Consider the following 21,543-nt stretch of genomic DNA (forward strand, 5'->3'; position numbering starts at 1 on the left):
TTTTTGCTTTGTCATTATGGGGCATTGTGTGTAAATTGATGAAGAAAAAAATGTATGTTATCAATATTAGAATAAGGCTGTAACGTAACAAAATGTGGGATAAAGGAAGGGGTCTCAATACTTTCTTTATGCACTAAATGTAAATGAGATATTTCTGTATTTCAAATTCAATAAATTTGCTAAATTACAAAAATGTTTTTACAATTTGTCATTATGGGGTATTTTGTGTAGATGGGTGAGATTTTTTTATTTAATCCATTTTGAATTCAGGCTGTAACACAACAAAATGCGGAATAAGTCAAGGGGTGTGAATACTTTCTGAAGGCTCTGTACATGATAACGCTAGTTATCTGTTTTTTCTGACCACGTGCCCATGACCATAAAAACTATAGGTTTTTCCTGCTCAGGTCACAAGCTCACCCAATTATAATGCACTGCATGGCAGTGTGTGTGATTATGCATGGCTAGAGTGGATATGTGATAATGACTCACAGCGAGGTGCAGGGGGCTCCTGGCACCCAGAAAGTCTGGGGGCTCCTGGTGACTCTCGTCTCTGTCCAACAGCTAAAACCACAACCACAGATTACATCAAAACAAATCATTTCAATTCCATAAGTGGTATTTGTGAGCTGTGTATATTTATGGTATCTTGTGAAGTTGAAGTTCTATACACAGATACATTGTTGACTAGCATGTAGCATAGAAAATGTAGCATGAGCGTGCATGCACTCACCAGCTCCAGGCAGTGTCTGTGGCCATAGGCTGCAGCATAGTGGACAGGACTGTAGCCCTGCTTATCCTTCAGAGAGGCAGTAGCACCACTTTGCAAAAGGAATTCTAGACATCTATTACACAAACATACAATATCGTCAGACACAAACACTTCAATATGTTCTTAAAAACGCCTCAGACAGAGAGGATATGAGGGAGAGAAAGGGATGTTTTATAGACATATCAACATGATTCAAGCAGACCACCATAGTCCCTGTGCCCAAGAACACAAAGGCAACCTGCCTAAATGACTACAGACCCGTAGCTCTCACGTCTGTAGCCATGAAGTGCTTTGAAAGGTTGGTAATGGCTCACATCAACACCATTATCCCAGAAACTCTAGACCCACTCCAATTTGCATACCGCCCAAACAGATCCACAGATGATGCGATCTCTATTGCACTCCACTCTGCCCTTTCCCATCTGGACAAAAGGAACACCTACAGTGGGGAGAACTAGTATTTGATACACTGCCGATTTTGCAGGTTTTCCTACTTACAAAGCATGTAGAGGTCTGTAATTTTTATCATAGGTGCATCATAGGTCAAACAAAAATCCAGAAAATCACGTATGATTTTTAAGTAATTAATTAGCATTTTATTGCATCACATAAGTATTTGATCATCTACCAACCAGTAAGAATTCCGGATCTCACAGACTTGTTACTTTTTCTTTAAGAATCCCTCCTGTTCTCCACTCGTTACCTGTATAAAAGACACCTGTCCACACACTCAATCAAACAGACTCTAACCTCTCCACAATTGCCAAGACCAGCTTGTAAGGACATCAGGGATAAAATTGTAGACCTGCACAAGGCTGGGATGGGCTACAGGACAATAGGCAAGCAGCTTGGTGAGAAGGCAACATGTTGGCGCAATTATTAGAAAATGGAAGAAGTTCAAGATGACGGTCAATCACCCTCGGTCTGGGGCTCCATGCAAGATCTCACCTCGTGGGGCATCAATGATCATGAGGAAGGTGAGGGATCAGCCCAGAACTACATGGCAGGACCTGGTCAATGACCTGAAGAGAGCTGGGACCACAGAGAAAACCATTAGTAACACACTACGCCATCATGGATTAAAATCTTGCAGCGCACGCAAGGTCCCCTGCTCAAGCCAGCGCATGTCCAGGCCCGTCTGAAGTTTGCCAATGACCACCTGCATGATCCAGAGGAGGAATGGGAGAAGGTCATGTGGTCTGAAGAGACAAAAATAGAGCTTTTTGGTCTAAACTCCACTCGCCGTGTTTGGAGTAAGAAGAAGGATGAGTACAACCCCAAGGACACCATCCCAACCGTGAAGCATGGAGGTGGAAACCTCATTCTTTGGGGAAGCTTTTCTTCAAAGGGGAGAGGACAACTGCACCGTATTGAGGGGAGGATGGATGGGGCCACGTATCGCACGATCTTGGCCAACAACCTCCTTCCCTGAGTGAGAGCATTGAAGATGGGTCGTGGCTGGGTCTTCCAGTATGACAACGACCCGAAACACACAGCCAGGGCAACTAAGGAGTGGCTCCGTAAGAAGCATCTCAAGGTCCTGGAGTGGCCTAGCCAGTCTCCAGACTTGAACCCAATAGAATATGGAGGGAGCTGAAAGTCCATATTGCCCAGCGACAGCCCCGAAACCTGAAGGATCTGGAGAAGGTCTGTATAGAGGTTTCTTAAGTTCTGCTTTTCTGATGTATCAAATACTTATGTCATGCAAATTAATTACTTAAAAATAATACAATGTGATTTTCTGGATTTTTGTTTTAGATTCCGTCTCTCACAGTTGAAGTGTACCTATGATTAAAAAAAATACAGACCTCTACATGCTTTGTAAGTAGGAAAACCTGCAGAATCGGCAGCGTATCAAAAAGGCTTCTCAACAGTTTTTACCCCCAAGCCATAAGACTCCTGAACAGGTGATCAAATGGCTACCCGGACTATTTGCATTGTGTGGTTTTTCTTACCTACCTATTGTTCACCGAATACCTTTTTTTGCACTATTGGTTAGAGCCTGTAAGTAAGCATTTCACTAAGGTTTAGCACTTCACCTGTTGTATTCGGCGCACGTGACATATTTTTTTGTTTGATTTGACATACGCAATGGTTAATCCAACAAGATGAGCGAGAGAGACAATGACAGAAGATATTGTCTGTCTAAACTGGTCAGTGTGCACAGAGTAGGGAAAGAGAGTAGGGAAAGAGAGTAGGGAAAGAGAGAGAGAAAGAGCTGGGACTTTCTCAAACAGGCAGAACCATAGGCACGGCTTGCACTGATCCATAATCTGTGCTGACTGACTACCTGTATGCCCAGATGGAGGCAGTAATACTCATAGAAATAAAATAGTTTACTCACAGTGCAGCCTCTTTCTCCTTCTCTGCCTGCACCCCTTCACTCTCTGGCTCCAGAGCCTGACGTCGCCTTCACAACACACACAACAGAGAACGATTAAGACATCCTCAATGGGGGCCCCAGGGAAACCCTCCCCAAACCCTTTCCATCTGATTATTCAGGGTCATATAGCGTCTCCAGCAGTGCTTCTCTGAGTTTCCTGGAATGGAAACAGTCAGGGGTGTGAACACTGAACAGTCTGCTGCCGAACATCCAGACACCTATTCAACCGGCACCTCAGAATTACCTCAGGTATCCATGGAAACAGGGAGTTCCTTGGTTGTCTAGCTTCCGGAGATGGTCACCACCATAGAATTAGGAATTAGAATAACATTCCATTGAAACAGTGCAGTCAATCTACAGCCAGACACTGGCTGAAATCACTTGATGATAGGAATTAAGTTGTAAATGCAACAAGTACTGAATTTGCATCATATAATAACACTCAAAGCTTTCCAAGAAAACACAACATTTTGAGAGTTATGGTCAGTGTACATATATTTTAGAGGCTATTTATACAGAAAATGTGTATAAAACTCATAAACTGTATTTATAATTATGTGACAATATTTTAGATCAGGTCATCTATAAGTCTTTGCTAGGTAAAGCTCCGCCTTATCTCAGCGCACTGGTCACCATAGCAACAACCACCCGTAGCCCGTGCCCCAGCAGGTATATTTCACTGGTCATCCCCAAAGCCAACTCCTCCTTTGGGCGCCTTTCCTTCTAGTTCTCTGCTGCCAATGACTGGAATGAATTACAAAAATCACTGAAGTTGGAGACTTCTATCTCCCTCACTAACTTTAAGCATCAGCTGTCAGAGCAGCTTACCGATCATTGCAGCTGTACACAGCCCATCTGTAAATAGCCCACCCCATCTACCCACCTCATCCCCATATTTGTTTTTTTGTTTTTCTGCTCTTGTGCACACCAGTATTTCTACTTGCACATCCTCATCTGCACATATATCACTCCAGTGTAAATTGATAAACGATAATTACTTTGCCACTATTGGCCTATTTATTGCCTTACCTCCTTACTTCATTTACATACACTGTATACAGATTGTACTATTATGTTATTAACTGTACATTTGTTTATTCCATGTGTAACTCTGTTATTTTTGTCGCACTGCTTTGCTTTATCTTGGCCATGTCGTAGTTGTAAATGAGAACTTGTTCTCAACTGGCCTACCTGGTTAAATAAAGGTGAAATAAAATAATAATAATAATATATTCCATTAGACTGGTTTGGATTTCTCCCTGACCAATATGGCTGCCATTTTCAACTCATTCTGGAGTTTTGAAGGTTGAAGGGACATAGCATCTCTAACAATTTATCATGATCTCTATGGTCACCACCAAAAAACCACACAGCTAGTTTGACCTGGCCTCAGGGGCCCGACTGTCCGTTAGTCTTTTGATTACATATTATAGATAGGAGCATATAGGAACCAGCTCAATATTGTAGTCTTTAACCTCTGATCGATAACTGAATTTACATGCAGTTTATAATATCAAATTGTAACATGAGTCACAGGTCCTAATGGTATCATCAATGTATGGTCACTATGGGGCGAATCCTAACATCCATTTACGTAACATTTTCACTTACATCAATGCATGACTATATCGGAAATGAAATCTTAAGTGGAAGTTAGGATTCGTCCCCAAGTCTGATTAGTGAAGCTCACCTTCTGTCCAGGTCGGAGGCAGCAGCGTAGTGCAGAGCAGAGCGCCCCCACTGGTCAGTGGCATTAATGCAGGTCCCACACGACACAAGGGTCTCCAGGCACTGGTAATGACGACTGGCTGCCGCATAGTGGAGAGAGGTCCTGGAGAGGGAGCGACACACAGAGAGACACACACACACAGAGAAGGACAGTGTTATACGCTAGCACATTGAGTTGAGTCACACAAACTTACTGGAGCCCCAAAAAATGAAGAGTAGATTAAAGGGTAGCTAGGCAACAACACCTCCACATGCTGATCCTCAACACAGAGGGTAGCTAGGCAACAACACCTCCACATGCTGATCCTCAACACAGAGGGTAGCTAGGCAACAATGGCATTTATTATTATTATTATTAACAACACCTCCACTATGCTGATCCTCAACACAGGGTAGACAACAACATCACTATGCTGATCTTCAACACAAAGGGTAGACATAAACACCTCCACTATGCTGATCCTCAACACAAAGGGTAGACATAAACACCTCCACTATGCTGATCCTCAACACAAAGGGTAGCTAGGCAACAACACCTCCACTATGCTGATCCTCAACACAGAGGGTAGTTAGGCAACAACACCTGCACTATGCTGATCCTCAACACAGAGGGCACGCTGACACTGTGGTGAAGGCACAACCGCTGAAATTTAGCATTCCACCTAAGACCCTCAGGATCTTCTACAGATGAACCATTGAGAGCATTCTGTCGGGCTGTATCACTACATGGTACGACAACTGCATCGCCCTCAACCGCATGACTCTCCAGGGGGAGGCGTGGTCAGCCCAACGCATCACTGGGGCCACGCTGCCTGCCCTCCAGGGCATTTACAGGACTGTGTCAAAGGAAGGTAGGGTAGCCTAGTGGTTAGAGTGTTGGACTAGTAACCAGCTTCTATCCCCAGACCATCAGACTGAGAAACAGCTTCTATCCCCAGGCCATCAGACTGTTAAACAGCTTCTATCCCCAGGCCATCAGGTTTGGAGCGAGTGGTCGCATCGGCGCTTCGCTCCCGCAGGTAGTATAACTTTTTACATTTCATTATATTTCATTATAGCACAACGGTTTGATTTGTCTAATCTTAGCAATTTCTTCTCAGCTAGCTACATAGCCGTCTTTGTATCAAAGATAATTGCGTAATTATCGTATTTCGCCGTCCTAACGTAGTCTTCACTAGCCAGCTAGCTAACGTCCACTGATTAGCTGCACTGGGAAAACTATTACACTCAACTGAACGACTTGATTAGTGTAGTGTTAGCTAGCTACATAGCTGTCTTTGCTGTCTTCGTATCTTCGTTCCAAGATAATTGTGTTGTTTAGGTTTAGAGTGTGTAGTCTTAGAGTGATTATCTTAATTTACCGAGGTTAGCTAGCCAGCTATTTGTCGTCCTTAACGTAGGAGACTCTGCTAGCTAGCCAACAGCTAGCCAACGCTAGCCAACGTCTTCTGAATAGAACTCAACAACCCGGTCGCATTCACAGGTAGTATCACATTTTCATTTCATTTCATTACAGTACAACGGTTTGATTTGTTTGATCGTAGCTAGCTACATAGCTAGCTACATAGCCGTCTTTGTATCAAAGATAATTGTGTAGTCTAGAGCGGTTTTCTAGGTTAGCTAGCCAGCTATTGTCGTTCTTTTAACGCAACGTAACGTAAACAGCACTACTAGCTAGCCAGCTAGCCCCCGAATAGCAGCACTGTAGAAACTATTACACTCAACGGAACGACTTGATTAGTGTAGTGTCAACAACGCACCCACTGCCAGCTAGCCTACTTCAGCAGTACTGTATCATTTTAATCATTTTAGTCAATAAGATTATTGCTACGTAGCTTAACTTTCTGAACATTCGAGACGTGTAGTCCACTTGTCATTCCAATCTCCTTTGCATTAGCGTAGCCTCTTCTGTAGCCTGTCAACTATGTGTCGGTTTATCCCTGTTCTCTCCTCTCTGCACAGACCATACAAACGCTCCACACCGCGTGGCCGCGGCCACCCTAATCTGGTGGTCCCAGCGCGCACGACCCACGTGGAGTTCCAGGTCTCCGGTAGCCTCTGGAACTGCCGATCTGCGGTCAACAAGGCAGAGTTCATCTCAGCCTATGCCTCCCTCCAGTCCCTCGACTTCTTGGCACTAACGGAAACATGGATCACCACAGACAACACTGCTACTCCTACTGCTCTCTCTTCGTCCGCCCACGTGTTCTCGCACACCCCGAGAGCTTCTGGTCAGCGGGGTGGTGGCACCGGGATCGTCATCTCTCCCAAGTGGTCATTCTCTCTTTCTCCCCTTACCCATCTGTCTATCGCCTCCTTTGAATTCCATGCTGTCACAGTTACCAGCCCTTTCAAGCTTAACATCCTTATCATTTATCGCCCTCCAGGTTCCCTCGGAGAGTTCATCAATGAGCTTGATGCCTTGATAAGCTCCTTTCCTGAGGACGGCTCACCTCTCACAGTTCTGGGCGTCTTTAACCTCCCCACGTCTACCTTTGACTCATTCCTCTCTGCCTCCTTCTTTCCACTCCTCTCCTCTTTTGACCTCACCCTCTCACCTTCCCCCCTACTCACAAGGCAGGCAATACGCTCGACCTCATCTTTACTAGATGCTGTTCTTCCACTAACCTCATTGCAACTCCCCTCCAAGTCTCCAACCACTACCTTGTATCCTTTTCCCTCTCGCTCTCATCCAACACCTCCCACACTGCCCCTACTCGGATGGTATCGCGCCGTCCCAACCTTCGCTCTCTCTCCCCCGCTACTCTCTCCTCTTCCATCCTATCATCTCTTCCCTCCGCTCAAACCTTCTCCAACCTATCTCCTGATTCTGCCTCCTCAACCCTCCTCTCCTCCCTCTCTGCATCCTTTGACTCTCTATGTCCCCTATCCTCCAGGCCGGCTCGGTCCTCCCCTCCCGCTCCGTGGCTCGATGACTCATTGCGAGCTCACAGAACAGGGCTCCGGGCAGCCGAGCGGAAATGAGGGAAAACTCGCCTCCCTGCGGACCTGGCATCCTTTCACTCCCTCCTCTCTACATTTTCCTCCTCTGTCTCTGCTGCTAAAGCCACTTTCTACCACGCTAAATTCCAAGCATCTGCCTCTAACCCTAGGAAGCTCTTTGCCACCTTCTCCTCCCTCCTGAATCCTCCTCCCCCCCCTCCTCCCTCTCTGCAGACGACTTCGTCAACCATTTTGAAAAGAAGGTCGACGACATCCGATCCTCGTTTGCTAAGTCAAACGACACCGCTGGTTCTGCTCACACTGCCCTACCCTGTGCTCTGACCTCTTTCTCCCCTCTCTCTCCAGATGAAATCTCGCGTCTTGTGACGGCCGGCCGCCCAACAACCTGCCCGCTTGACCCTATCCCCTCCCCTCTTCTCCAGACCATTTCCGGAGACCTTCTCCCTTACCTCACCTCGCTCATCAACTCATCACTGACCGCTGGCTACGTCCCTTCCGTCTTCAAGAGAGCGAGAGTTGCACCCCTTCTGAAAACCTACACTCGATCCCTCCGATGTCAACAATTACAGACCAGTATCCCTTTCTTTTCTCTCCAAAACTCTTGAACGTGCCGTCCTTGGCCAGCTCTCCCGCTATCTCTCTCTGAATGACCTTCTTGATCCAAATCAGTCAGGTTTCAAGACTAGTCATTCAACTGAGACTGCTCTCCTCTGTATCACGGAGGCGCTCCGCACTGCTAACTCTCTCTCCTCTGCTCTCATCCTTCTAGATCTATCGGCTGCCTTCGATACTGTGAACCATCAGATCCTCCTCTCCACCCTCTCCGAGTTGGCATCTCCGGCGCGGCCCACGCTTGGATTGCGTCCTACCTGACAGGTCGCTCCTACCAGGTGGCGAGAATCTGTCTCCTCACCACGCGCTCTCACCACTGGTGTCCCCCAGGGCTCTGTTCTAGGCCCTCTCCTATTCTCGCTATACACCAAGTCACTTGGCTCTGTCATAACCTCACATGGTCTCTCCTATCATTGCTATGCAGACGACACACAACTAATCTTCTCCTTTCCCCCTTCTGATGACCAGGTGGCGAATCGCATCTCTGCATGTCTGGCAGACATATCAGTGTGGATGACGGATCACCACCTCAAGCTGAACCTTGGCAAGACGGAGCTGCTCTTCCTCCCGGGGAAGGACTGCCCGTTCCATGATCTCGCCATCACGGTTGACAACTCCATTGTGTCCTCCTCCCAGAGCGCTAAGAACCTTGGTGTGATCCTGGACAACACCCTGTCGTTCTCAACCAACATCAAGGCGGTGGCCCGTTCCTGTAGGTTCATGCTCTACAACATCCGCAGAGTACGACCCTGCCTCACACAGGAAGCGGCGCAGGTCCTAATCCAGGCACTTGTCATCTCCCGTCTGGATTACTGCAACTCGCTGTTGGCTGGGCTCCCTGCCTGTGCCATTAAACCCCTTCAACTCATCCAGAACGCCGCAGCCCGTCTGGTGTTCAACCTTCCCAAGTTCTCTCACGTCACCCCGCTCCTCCGTTCTCTCCACTGGCTTCCAGTTGAAGCTCGCATCCGCTACAAGACCATGGTGCTTGCCTACGGAGCTGTGAGGGGAACGGCACCTCAGTACCTCCAGGCTCTGATCAGGCCCTACACCCAAACAAGGGCATTGCGTTCATCCACCTCTGGCCTGCTCGCCTCCCTACCACTGAGGAAGTACAGCTCCCGCTCAGCCCAGTCAAAACTGTTCGCTGCTCTGGCCCCCCCAATGGTGGAACAAACTCCCTCACGACGCCAGGACAGCGGAGTCAATCACCACCTTCCGGAGACACCTGAAACCCCACCTCTTTAAGGAATACCTAGGATAGGATAAGTATTCCCTCTCTCCCCCCCCCCCCCTTTAAGATTTAGATGCACTATTGTAAAGTGACTGTTCCACTGGATGTCATAAGGTGAATGCACCAATTTGTAAGTCGCTCTGGATAAGAGCGTCTGCTAAATGACTTAAATGTAAATCAGACTGTTAAACAGCTTCTATCCCCAGGCCATCAGACTGTTAAACAGCTTTTATCCCCAGGCCATCAGACTGTTAAACAGCTTCTATCCCCAGAACATCAGACTGTTTGACAGCCATCACTATTTTTCATCCTATAGCTTGTTCTCCATCTTCTTTTTAAATAGTGAGTCAATGTTTTCAGTACTTTTATTTCCATGAATGATCAAAAGGTGTTTTTATTATGACTCTTTCTGGTCTCTCTGCAGCAGACATACAGTGAGCAATATGTTTGGACCATCAAATCACAATAAAAATAATTGTATCGAATCGCAATACATATTGCATCGGCACCTAAGTAGAGTGACAATATCCTATCGTGAGGTCCCTGGCAATTCCCAGCCCTAATATAGAGCCATTGAACACTGGTCACCTCATATTCTGTTTACATACTGTTGTTTACTCACTGTGTATGTACACTGAGTATACAAAACATTAGACACACTATGCAGAAATCGTTCTGCCATTTCCTGGTTCCTATATTCTAATAGTTTGCATAATTTCAATTTATGTGACAAAACAAGCAGGTGTATTTGTGAGAATCATTGTACCATCTAAACCGCTGTGAAATATATTTTCCATAACCAACAGTAATGTCTTATCAGCTGTTTGAGGCTGGTGAACAAAACTGAACTCAAATGGGAAACATACAAAGAGCGCACATAGAACTCATCTACCTCTTCTTAGACTTGCTTTCAATGAGAATGACAGATCTATTACGCCCTTTTCTATATGAATTTGGTTGGGTCGTCCAAAAAGTTCCATCCACAGTGATTTGATATTGCAGCTTTAAGAACGCTTGCTCTTTCCATGACAGACTGACCAGGTGAATCCAGGTGAAAGCTGTGATCCTTTATTGAAATCCACTTCAATCAGTATAGATGAAGGAGAGGAAACAGGTTTAAGAAGGATTTTTAAGCCTTGAGACAATCGAGACATGTTTGTGTGTGTGCCATTCAGAGGGTGAATGGGCAAAACAAAATATTTAAGTGCCTTTGAACAGGGTATGGTAGTAGGTGCCAGGCGCACCGGTTTGTGTCAAGAACTGCAACGCTGCTGGGTTTTTCACACTCAACAGTTTCCCGTGTCCATCAAGAATGGTCCTCCACCTAAAGGACATCCAGTCAACTTGACACAACTGTATGAATCATTGGGGTCAACATGGGCCAGAATCCCTGTGGAACAATTTTGACACCTTGTAGAGTCCACGAATTGAGGCTGTTCTGAGGGAAAAAAGGGGGTTGGGGGGTGCATCTCAATATTAGTATGATGAAATACTGATATACTATCTATACACAGCACACATTTATATTCTGCATTCTCACACATGCTCACTAATAAATCTAACTTTCATTGTTTAGATTTCTTCTATGATTTGTGTATTTGCGAGACATTCTAATGTTTTGTTGGAGCTAGTAACATAAGCATTTCACTGCACCTGCCATAGCACCTGCTCATCTGTGTACGCGACCAATAAACTTTGATTTGATCAAATGTTGAGTCAGAGTTGAGGGGAAATTGCTCTGGCCACACAAACACACCTACACAGGAACTGGAGAGAGGAAGTCCTTGTCTCCTTTTAGTTCCCAGTTAGAACCAGCTTTCAACATCATCTATACACATCACATCACTGTCCCACTAAGGCCCTGTTGATCTGCCCTTACCTCAGACCTGCCCACCCTTCTACCTGTCCTCTAAGAGAACCCACCTGCCACACTTGTCCCTCTGGTTGTGGTCCCCACCGCTGCTCAGAAGCAACTTCACACACTCCACATTACTGCAGAATGGGACAGGGGGAGAGGGAGCAGTTGTAGAATCATGACAAATTGTGTTTTGAAGAGAAATACATAGACACCAACAGACGACAAACACCTGATGAAGCACTTCTGACAGAAATGTTGAAATAAACTACACAGGAGCATACAAAACAGTGTGTGGGTATTTCTCTTATTTTCATCAGACACACAGAGAGAGAGAGAGAGAGAGAGAGAGAGAGAGAGAGAGAGAGAGAGAGAGAGAGAGAGAGAGAGAGAGAGAGAGAGAGAGAGAGAGAGAGAGAGAGACTCACCCCCCGGCGGCTGCAGCGTGTAGACAGGTCCTCCCCAGTGCATCAGGGGTGTCGATCTGGAAGCCTGCAGACAGGGCCGAGGACGAGGGGACGTTACTGAGGGAACACATTACGCTGTACATCCTTCCTACAGGGGCCGATGTACGCAGCGAGGGAGGGAGGCAACAAACAGCCACATAGCAGGGAGGAGAGAGAGACACAGGGGACGGGGAAGTGGAGAATGAGTCCAGGGAGGAGAGAGAGACACAGGGGACGGGGAAGTGGAGAATGAGTCCAGGGAGGAGAGAGAGACACAGGGGACGGGGAAGTGGAGAATGAGTCCAGGGAGGAGAGAGAGACACAGGGGACGGGGAAGTGGATAATGAGTCCAGGGAGGAGCGAGAGACACAGGGGACGGGGAAGTGGAGAATGAGTCCAGGGAGGAGAGAGAGACACAGGGGACGGGAAGTGGAGAATGAGTCCAGGGAGGAGAGAGAGACACAGGGGACGGGGAAGTGGATAATGAGTCCAGGGAGGAGCGAGAGACACAGGGGACGGGGAAGTGGAGAATGAGTCCAGGGAGGAGAGAGAGACACAGGGGACGGGGAAGTGGAGAATGAGTCCAGGGAGGAGAGAGAGACACAGGGGACGGGGAAGTGGAGAATGAGTCCAGGGAGGAGAGAGAGACACAGGGGACGGGGAAGTGGAGAATGAGTCCAGGGATTACAAGGTGAGGTAAGGTGAGAGACAGGCAGGCTAGAACACATGCTGAGATAGTCGAATACTCTACTTCTATAAGTATGTATACTCTGAAAGCACACAAGACAGAGGAAGAGAAAAACACTGTAGGGCATGCTGTGAGTTAAAGAGTGTTCTATTTGTATCCCCATCACGCTGTCACACTTTGGTCCTATGCCTAGAACCGCAGTACGCTGGGTCAAACCATTCCGGTCATTAAAGGGGGAGGATGAGGAGGAATTAACAACCATGGATACTGAAGACTATGAATATTGCCCTCAAACCACCACTCTAATACTGTGGTTCAAGCTGGCTGTCTCCTCAGCACAAATAAATCACTCAGCATCAAAGAACTTCCTTTGTTGCTTTCCTACAGTAGAGGCCTCAAATCCCTCACAGAGCTCAGTGCCCCCCGGCCCTATGGGTCTGACCACACAGTCAAGTGAAACTGTGCAGCTCCTATCAAACAGAGCATGAGACTTCCAGACTGGAGCCAAAATGGTCGCTCCATAGAAGTTTGCCAGTATGTATTGAACAATCAGCTCTCTGATTTCAACAGGAGCAGTCACTAAGATATATTCTAGTCTGCAGGGAGACAGCTAGCAATGAGTAACCAGGCTCGTGCTTTATCTGTGTATGCACTGCAGGCCACTTGCCTGTCTGTGTATGTAGGCCCATTGCCTTGTATTGCTGTTGGAGGAACAATGTGACTCCAATCTGACCAAGGCTGAATAGTTCCCCTTGTAGAGGAATGTAGGATTGGGAAGCAGCAATAAGACATTCCTGTTCTCCAGCCAAAAGAAGAGGACTTATAAAGTATATATATATTTTTTAAACAGAGTACACACAGCCAATGGCTTAGTGCTGGTAGGCTACCTGAGGAGAGCAGCCAATTGCTTAGTGCTGGTAGGTTACCTGAGGAGAGAAGCCAATGGCTTAGTGCTGGTAGGTTACCTGAGGAGAGCAGCCAATGGCTTTGTGCTGGTAGGTTACCTGAGGAGAGCAGCCAATGGCTTAGTGCTGGTAGGCTACCTGAGGAGAGCAGCCAATGGCTTAGTGCTGGTACGATACCAGGAGAGCAGCCAATGGCTTAGTGCTGGTAGGTTACCTGAGGAGAGCAGCCAATGGCTTAGTGCTGGTAGGTTACCTGAGGAGAGCAGCCAATGGCTTAGTGCTGGTAGGTTACCTGAGTATAGTAGCCAATGGCTTAGAGCTGGTAGGTTACCTGAGGAGAGTAGCCAATGGCTTAGTGCTGGTAGGTTACCTGAGGAGAGCAGCCAATGGCTTAGTGCTGGTAGGTTACCTGAGGAGAGCAGCCAATGGCTTAGTGCTGGTAGGTTACCTGAGGAGAGCAGCCAATGGCTTAGTGCTGGTAGGTTACCTGAGGAGAGTAGCCAATGGCTTAGTGCTGGTAGGTTACCTGAGGAGAGCAGCCAATGGCTTAGTGCTGGTAGGTTACCTGAGGAGAGCAGCCAATGGCTTAGTGCTGGTAGGCTACCTGAGGAGAGCAGCCAATGGCTTAGTGCTGGTAGGCTACCTGAGGAGAGCAGCCAATGGCTTAGTGCTGGTAGGCTACCTGAGGAGAGCAGCCAATGGCTTAGTGCTGGTAGGTTACCTGAGAGCAGCCAATGGCTTAGTGCTGGTAGGCTACCTGAGGAGAGCAGCCAATGGCTTGGTGCTGGTAGGTTACCTGAGGAGAGCAGCCAATGGCTTGGTGCTGGTAGGCTACCTGAAGAGATCAGCCAATGGCTTAGTGCTGGTAGGTTACCTGAAGAGATCAGCCAATGGCTTAGTGCTGGGAGGCTACCTGAGGAGAGCAGCCGATGGCTTAGTGCTGGTAGGCTACCTGAGGAGAGCAGCCAATGGCTTAGTGCTGGTAGGTTACCTGAGGAGAGCAGCCAATGGCTTAGTGCTGGTAGGCTACCTGAGGAGAGCAGCCGATGGCTTAGTGCTGGTACGTTACCAGGAGAGCAGTCAATGGCTTAGTGCTGGTACGTTACCAGGAGAGCAGCCAATGGCTTGGTGCTGGTAGGTTACCAGGAGAGCAGCCAATGGCTTAGTGCTGGTAGGTTACCAGGAGAGCAGCCAATGGCTTAGTGCTGGTAGGTTACCAGGAGAGCAGCCAATGGCTTAGTGCTGGTAGGTTACCTGAGGAGAACAGCCAATGGCTCAGTGCTGGTAGGTTACCTGAGGAGAGCAGCCAATTGCTTAGTGCTGGTAGGTTACCTGAGGAGAGCAGCTTCTGGCAGCAGTCTGAGTGGGCATTCATAGCAGCCAGGTGCAGAGGAAACATACCATGGACCCCTCGTCTGCAGAGAGTGAGAGACAGACAGACAGACAGACAGACAGACAGACAGACAGACAGACAGACAGACAGACAGACAGACAGACAGACAGACAGACAGACAGACAGACAGACAGGTCTTTACTATAAAGTCGTACTGTACCTCTATACTACAATAAAACAAGTGAAAGGAAAGGGATCCAAACATTCCCCCCCACACACACACACACACACACACACACACACACACACACACACACACACACACACACACACACACACACACACACACACACACACACACACACACACACACACACACACACGCATACCTTGTGCAGTCAGCTCCGCTGGTGATGAGTGTGTTAATGAGGAGCTCGTGACCATAGCGAGCAGCAATGTGAAGAGGAGTGTTCCCTTCCTTGTCCACACTGTCGATCTCCCCACCTACAGTACACAGTAAGACTAGTGAACTCAGACTCACACACACACACACACACACACACACACACACACACACACACACACACACACACACACACACACACACACACACACACACACACACACACACACACACACACACACACACACACACACACACTGTACACACACACACACACACACACACACACACACACACACACAGACACACACACACACACACACATACTGTACACACACAGACACACACACACAGACACACACACATACACACATACTGTACACACACAGACACACACACATACACACATACTGTACACACACAGACACACACACATACACACATACACACACACACACACACACACACACACACACACACACACACACACACACACACACACACACACACACACACACACACACACACACACACAGACACAGACACAGACACAGACACAGACACAGACACAGACACAGACACAGACACACACAGACACAGACACAGACACAGACACACATACTGTACACACACATACACACACACACATACTGTACACACACACACATACACACACACACAGACACACACATACACACACACACACACACACATACTGTACACACACATACACACACACACACATACTGTACACACACATACACACACACACACACATACTGTACACACACACACATACACACACATACAGACACACAGGTATTACCATTCTGGATGAGTGTCTGGGAGCGAGTGAAGCGGCCGTGGACCGCTGTCATGTGGAGGGGGCTCTTCCCATCCCGACTCTGAGAGAGGCAGAACAAAGTTGGGAGTGACATCATAGACCAGCGGGCTGAATTCTAGAATGAACAGTCTGATACAGAAACACTGATCCAGAGAAACTCAGTGAAACCATTCATTCTCTCACCACTCTTAGGCACTACCCTCACCTGGACGTTGACGTCAGCCCCGTTGTTGACCAGGAACTCCAGACAGAGGGCTCCGTGGATGGAGGCTGCAGCGAAGTGCAGGGGGGTGAAACCCTTGTTGTTGGGCTGACTAACGTTAGCTCCGTAGTCTATCAGCTCACTGACCACAGCATCCTGACCGTTGAAACAGGCCAAATGCAGAGCCGTGTTACCAAACGCATTGGTCTCATCTATCTGCAGTCACAGAGGAGAACGAGTCATCATCACACTACACACTATTTAAATGTGTGTGTCCCTCTCCGTGTGTGTGTCTCTCCATGTGTATGTCTCTCTCCGTGTGTGTGTCTCTCTCTGTATGTCTCTCTCCATGTGTATGTCTCTCTCCGTGTATGTCTCTCTCCGTGTGTGTGTCTCCCTCTGTATGTCTCTCTCCATGTGTATGTCTCTCTCCGTGTATGTCTCTCTCCGTGTGTGTGTCTCCATGTGTATGTCTCTCTCTGTGTGTGTCTCTCCATGTGTATGTCTCTCTCTGTATGTCTCTCTCCATGTGTATGTCTCTCTCCGTGTGTGTGTCTCTCTCTGTTTCTCTCTCCGTGTGTGTGTCTCTCTCTGTGTGTCTCTCTCCATGTGTATGTCTCTCTCCGTGTGTGTGTGTCTCTCTCTGTGTGTGTGTCTCTCCATGTGTATGTCTCTCTCCGTGTGTGTGTCTCTCTCTGTGTCTCTCTCCATGTGTATGTCTCTCTCTGTGTGTGTCTCTCTCTGTGTGTGTGTCTCTCTCTGTGTGTGTCTCTCTGTGTGTGTCTCTCTCTGTGTGTGTCTCTCTCTGTGTGTGTCTCTCTCTGTGTGTGTGACTCTCCGTGTGTGTCTCTCTCCGTGTGTGTGTCTCTCTCTGTGTGTGTCTCTCCGTGTGTGTCTCTCCGTGTGTGTCTCTCTCCGTGTGTGTGTCTCTCTCTGTGTGTGTCTCTCTCTGTGTGTGTGTCTCTCCGTGTGTGTCTCTCTCCATGTGTGTGTCTCTCTCCATGTGTGTGTCTCTCTCCATGTGTGTGTCTCTCTCCGTGTGTGTCTCTGTCCATGTGTGTGTCTCTCTCCGTGTGTGTGTCTCTCTCTGTGTGTGTGTCTCTCTCCATGTGTGTGTCTCTCTCCATGTGTGTGTCTCTCTCCATGTGTGTGTCTCTCTCCATGTGTGTCTCTCTCTCTGTGTGTGTCTCTCCGTGTGTGTGTCTCTCCATGTGTGTGTCTCTCTCCATGTGTGTCTCTCTCCATGTGTGTGTCTCTCTGATTGTGTGTCTCTCTCCGTGTGTCTCTCTCTGATTGTGTGTCTCTCCGTGTGTGTTTATCTTTGTGTGTGTCACTCTCTGTGTGTGTGTGTGTCTCTCTGTGTGTGTGTCTCTCTGTGTGTGTGTCTCTCCGTGTGTGTGTCTCTCTCCATGTGTGTGTCTCTCTCCGTGTGTGTGTCTCTCTCCGTGTGTGTATCTCTCTCTGTGTGTGTGTCCCTCCGTGTGTGTGTGTGTGTGTGCGTGTGTGTGTGTGTGTGTGTGTGTGTGTGTGTGTGTGTGTGTGTGTGTGTGTGTGTGTGTGTGTGTGTGTGTGTGTGTGTGTGTCTCCGTACCTCCACAGCCAGGTTGAGCAGGTGTTTGACCACAGCGATCTGACCATTAGAAGCGGCCGTGTGTAGGGGGGTGTAACCCCGCTTGTCCTTACAGCTGACCTCTGCCCCCTGGCTGACAAGCAGACACACTACATCCAGATGTCCTGCAGGGGGCGCATCAGAGCATCATCACACTCACTGTAGAATCAATCAAGTTATCTAACAAGAAAGTAACCGTTCAAAACCATGTTTCTATCAAATCTTTCTTAATGTCTACATCTCACCCATATAAGCCGCCCAGTGCAGGGCGCGGCCATCTTTCTTAATGTCTACATCTCACCCATATAAGCCGCCCAGTGCAGGGCGCGGCCATCTTTCTTAATGTCTACATCTCACCCATATAAGCCGCCCCGTGCAGGGCGCGGCCATCTTTCTTAATGTGTACATCTCACCCATATAAGCCGCCCAGTGCAGGGCGCGGCCATCTTTCTTAATGTCTACATCTCACCCATATAAGCCGCCCCGTGCAGGGCGCGGCCATCTTTCTTAATGTCTACATCTCACCCATATAAGCCGCCCAGTGCAGGGCGCGGCCATCTTTCTTAATGTCTACATCTCACCCATATAAGCCGCCCAGTGCAGGGCGCGGCCATCTTTCTTAATGTCTACATCTCACCCATATAAGCCGCCCAGTGTAGGGCGCGGCCATCTTTCTTAATGTCTACATCTCACCCATATAAGCCGCCCAGTGCAGGGCGCGGCCATCTTTCTTAATGTCTACATCTCACCCATATAAGCCGCCCAGTGCAGGGCGCGGCCATCTTTCTTAATGTCTACATCTCACCCATATAAGCCACCCAGTGTAGGGCGCGGCCATCTTTCTTAATGTCTACATCTCACCCATATAAGCCGCCCAGTGCAGGGCGCGGCCATCTTTCTTAATGTCTAAATCTCACCCATATAAGCCGCCCAGTGCAGGGCGCGGCCATCTTTCTTATCGAAGGCATTGATGTTGGCTCCCTTAGCCAGCAGCAGGTTAACCATCTGAAATGGAGGGAAGAAAGAGAGGGAGTATGTGAGCGGTGTGTGTCAGTCTCAGCAGGCAGCCAGTGGTGACTCAGGTGTGTGCGTGCGTCCCTCGTAGGGGCCAAGCGTGGGCGAGGCTCTTTATGTAAGCATTCTAAATACTGACTAGTGTTTAAGCAAAAACAACCATTATTCCAGTATATGCCTGTATGACTTTACCTCTACCACCTATCATGACGCTTGTGTGGGAGTGTTATTTCTGGACACAACAATATTTTAATACAGTTGTTGTCACTGACTAGTGAGCCTAGGTGATAGTATCACTGGGGGTATATTTGGGACTGAGCATGTGAGGGTTGGGGTAAATTGCATTTCCAATTTGGAATTATAATTTCAGTTCACTTCCTGAATTGGGCCTGGGGCTAACTGACTATACGTACGGACGTAAATAAGAGATGTGAATAAGAGATGTGAAAAGAGACCCCGCCGCCTACAGTACCTCGGTGTGCCCGTTGAGGGCAGCGTGATGCAGGGCGGTGCGCCCCCCGCGGTCCGACACGTTGACGCTGCTCAGCAGCGGGATGATGACCTCAGCGCAGCGCAGGGCCTTGTTGGCAGCGGCAACGTGAAGCGGTGTCTGCCAGTTCTTATCCCGCGCGTTCACATCAGCAGAGTGACGGATCAGCACACGAACCGCCTCCTGAAGAGTAGAGTGTGTTAGAACCGCAGGAGAGTAGTGTGTGTGTTTGTAGGAGACGTGTGTAAGCAGCATAGACAGAAGAACATGTATACAGGAAATGCCTCTGAACACTCATGAATGTACAAGTAACTGACAAAATAAAGGAAACACCAACATAAAGTGTCTTAGTAGGGCGCTGGGCCACGAGCCGCCAGATCAGTTTCAATGCACCTTTGGTCTAGATTCTACTAGTCTCTGGAACTCTATTGGAGGGATGCGACACCATTCTTCCACCAGAATTACATCATTTGGTTTTGTTGATGGTGGTGGAAAACTCTGTCTCAGGCACCGCTCCAGAATCTCCCATAAGTGTTCAATTGGGTTGAGATCTGGTGACTGAGGCATCCATGGCATATGGCTTACATCATTTCATGCTCATCAAACCATTCAGTGACCTTGTTCCCTGTGGATCGGGGATTGTCATCCACTCCCATCAGGATAAAAAATAATTCACCATAGGTTGAAGGTCCCTCAGAATGTATTCATTGGCCTTTACCTTGTCCTCTAAGGGGTTAAGTAGATTACATTAGATTTTAGATTAGATTGAGTTTATTGGTCACATTCACAGGGATGCAGATATAACTGCAGGGTAACAGTGAAAATCTTATGGTCCGGACTCCAACAGTGCTGGTCAAAATACGGATAGTAACAACAACAATAATACATAAATAATAATGATAACAATAATAATAACAATAATAATAATTACAATAATAATAATAACAATAATACATATATATATATAATACACTGCTCAAAAAAACTAAGGGAACACTTAAACAACACAATGTAACTCCAAGTCAATCACACTTCTGTGAAATCAAACTGTCCACTTAGGAAGCAACACTGATTGACAATAAATTTCACATGCTGTTGCGCAAATGGAATAGACAACAGGTGGAAATTATAGGCAATTAGCAAGACACCCCCAATAAAGGAGTGGTTCTGCAGGTGGTGACCACAGACCACTTCTCAGTTCCTATGCTTCATGGCTGATGTTTTGGTCACTTTTGAATGCTGGCAGTGCTTTCACTCTAGTGGTAGCATGAGAAGGAGTCTAAAACCCACACAAGTGGCTCAGGTAGTGCAGCTCATCCAGGATGGCACATCAATGCGAGCTGTGGCAAGAAGGTTTGCTGTGTCTGTCAGCGTAGTGTCCAGAGCATGGAGGCGCTACCAGGAGACAGGGCAGTACACCAGGAGACGTGGAGGAGGCCGTAGGAGGGCAACAACCCAGCAGCAGGACCGCTACCTCCGCCTTTGTGCAAGGAGGAGCAAGAGGAGCACTGCCAGAGCCCTGCAAAATGACCTCCAGCAGGCCACAAATGTGCATGTGTCTGCTCAAACGGTCAGAAACAGACTCCATGAGGGTGGTATGAGGGCCCAACGTCCACAGGTGGGGGTTGTGCTTACAGCCCAACACCGTGCAGGATGTTTGGCATTTGCCAGAGAACACCAAGATTGGCAATTTCGCCACTGGCGCCCTGTGCTCTTCACAGATGAAAGAAGGTTCACACTGAGCACGTGACAGACGTGACAGAGTCTGGAGAACGTTGGAGAACGTTCTGCTGCCTGCAACATCCTCCAGCATGGTGGGTCAGTCATGGTGTGGGGTGGCATTTCTTTGTGGGGCCGCACAGCCTCCATGTGCTTGCCAGAGGTAGCCTGACTGCCATTAGGTTCCCAAGATGAGATCCTCAGACCCCTTGTGAGACCATATGCTGGTGCGGTTGGCCCTGGGTTCCTCCTAATGCAAGACAATGCTACACCTCATGTGGCTGGAGTGTGTCAGCAGTTCCTGCAAGAGGAAGGCATTGATGCTATGGACAATACTACTAT

The 21,543-nt window shown here is 47.9% G+C and overlaps 1 protein-coding gene across 5 annotated transcripts in view; it reads right to left on the minus strand.

Moving 5' to 3' along the window:
* The window catches only part of LOC124047981 (serine/threonine-protein phosphatase 6 regulatory ankyrin repeat subunit B-like), a 67,409-nt gene that overhangs the window by 14,713 nt on the left and 31,153 nt on the right, over positions 1-21,543 (minus strand). For 3 of the 5 annotated variants that reach the window (XM_046368361.1, XM_046368363.1, XM_046368345.1), the window contains exons 5-17: positions 19,465-19,665; positions 18,896-18,983; positions 17,961-18,103; positions 16,373-16,585; positions 16,150-16,228; positions 15,310-15,424; positions 14,920-15,002; positions 11,977-12,103; positions 11,617-11,685; positions 4,846-4,986; positions 3,117-3,182; positions 734-845; positions 493-564 (exon numbers count right to left, since the gene is read on the minus strand). In XM_046368361.1, the coding sequence (XP_046224317.1) occupies positions 493-564; positions 734-845; positions 3,117-3,182; positions 4,846-4,986; positions 11,617-11,685; positions 11,977-12,103; positions 14,920-15,002; positions 15,310-15,424; positions 16,150-16,228; positions 16,373-16,585; positions 17,961-18,103; positions 18,896-18,983; positions 19,465-19,665 (1,509 nt within the window). Of the gene's footprint in view, positions 1-492; positions 565-733; positions 846-3,116; positions 3,183-4,845; positions 4,987-11,616; positions 11,686-11,976; positions 12,104-14,919; positions 15,003-15,309; positions 15,425-16,149; positions 16,229-16,372; positions 16,586-17,960; positions 18,104-18,223; positions 18,787-18,895; positions 18,984-19,464; positions 19,666-21,543 lie in introns of those variants that run through there. The other 2 variants (XM_046368352.1, XM_046368368.1) reach the window with 2 other exon arrangements.

The sequence above is a fragment of the Oncorhynchus gorbuscha genome, linkage group LG01 (genome assembly GCF_021184085.1).
Source record: "Oncorhynchus gorbuscha isolate QuinsamMale2020 ecotype Even-year linkage group LG01, OgorEven_v1.0, whole genome shotgun sequence".
In the NCBI taxonomy this organism is placed as follows: Eukaryota; Metazoa; Chordata; class Actinopteri; order Salmoniformes; family Salmonidae; genus Oncorhynchus; species Oncorhynchus gorbuscha.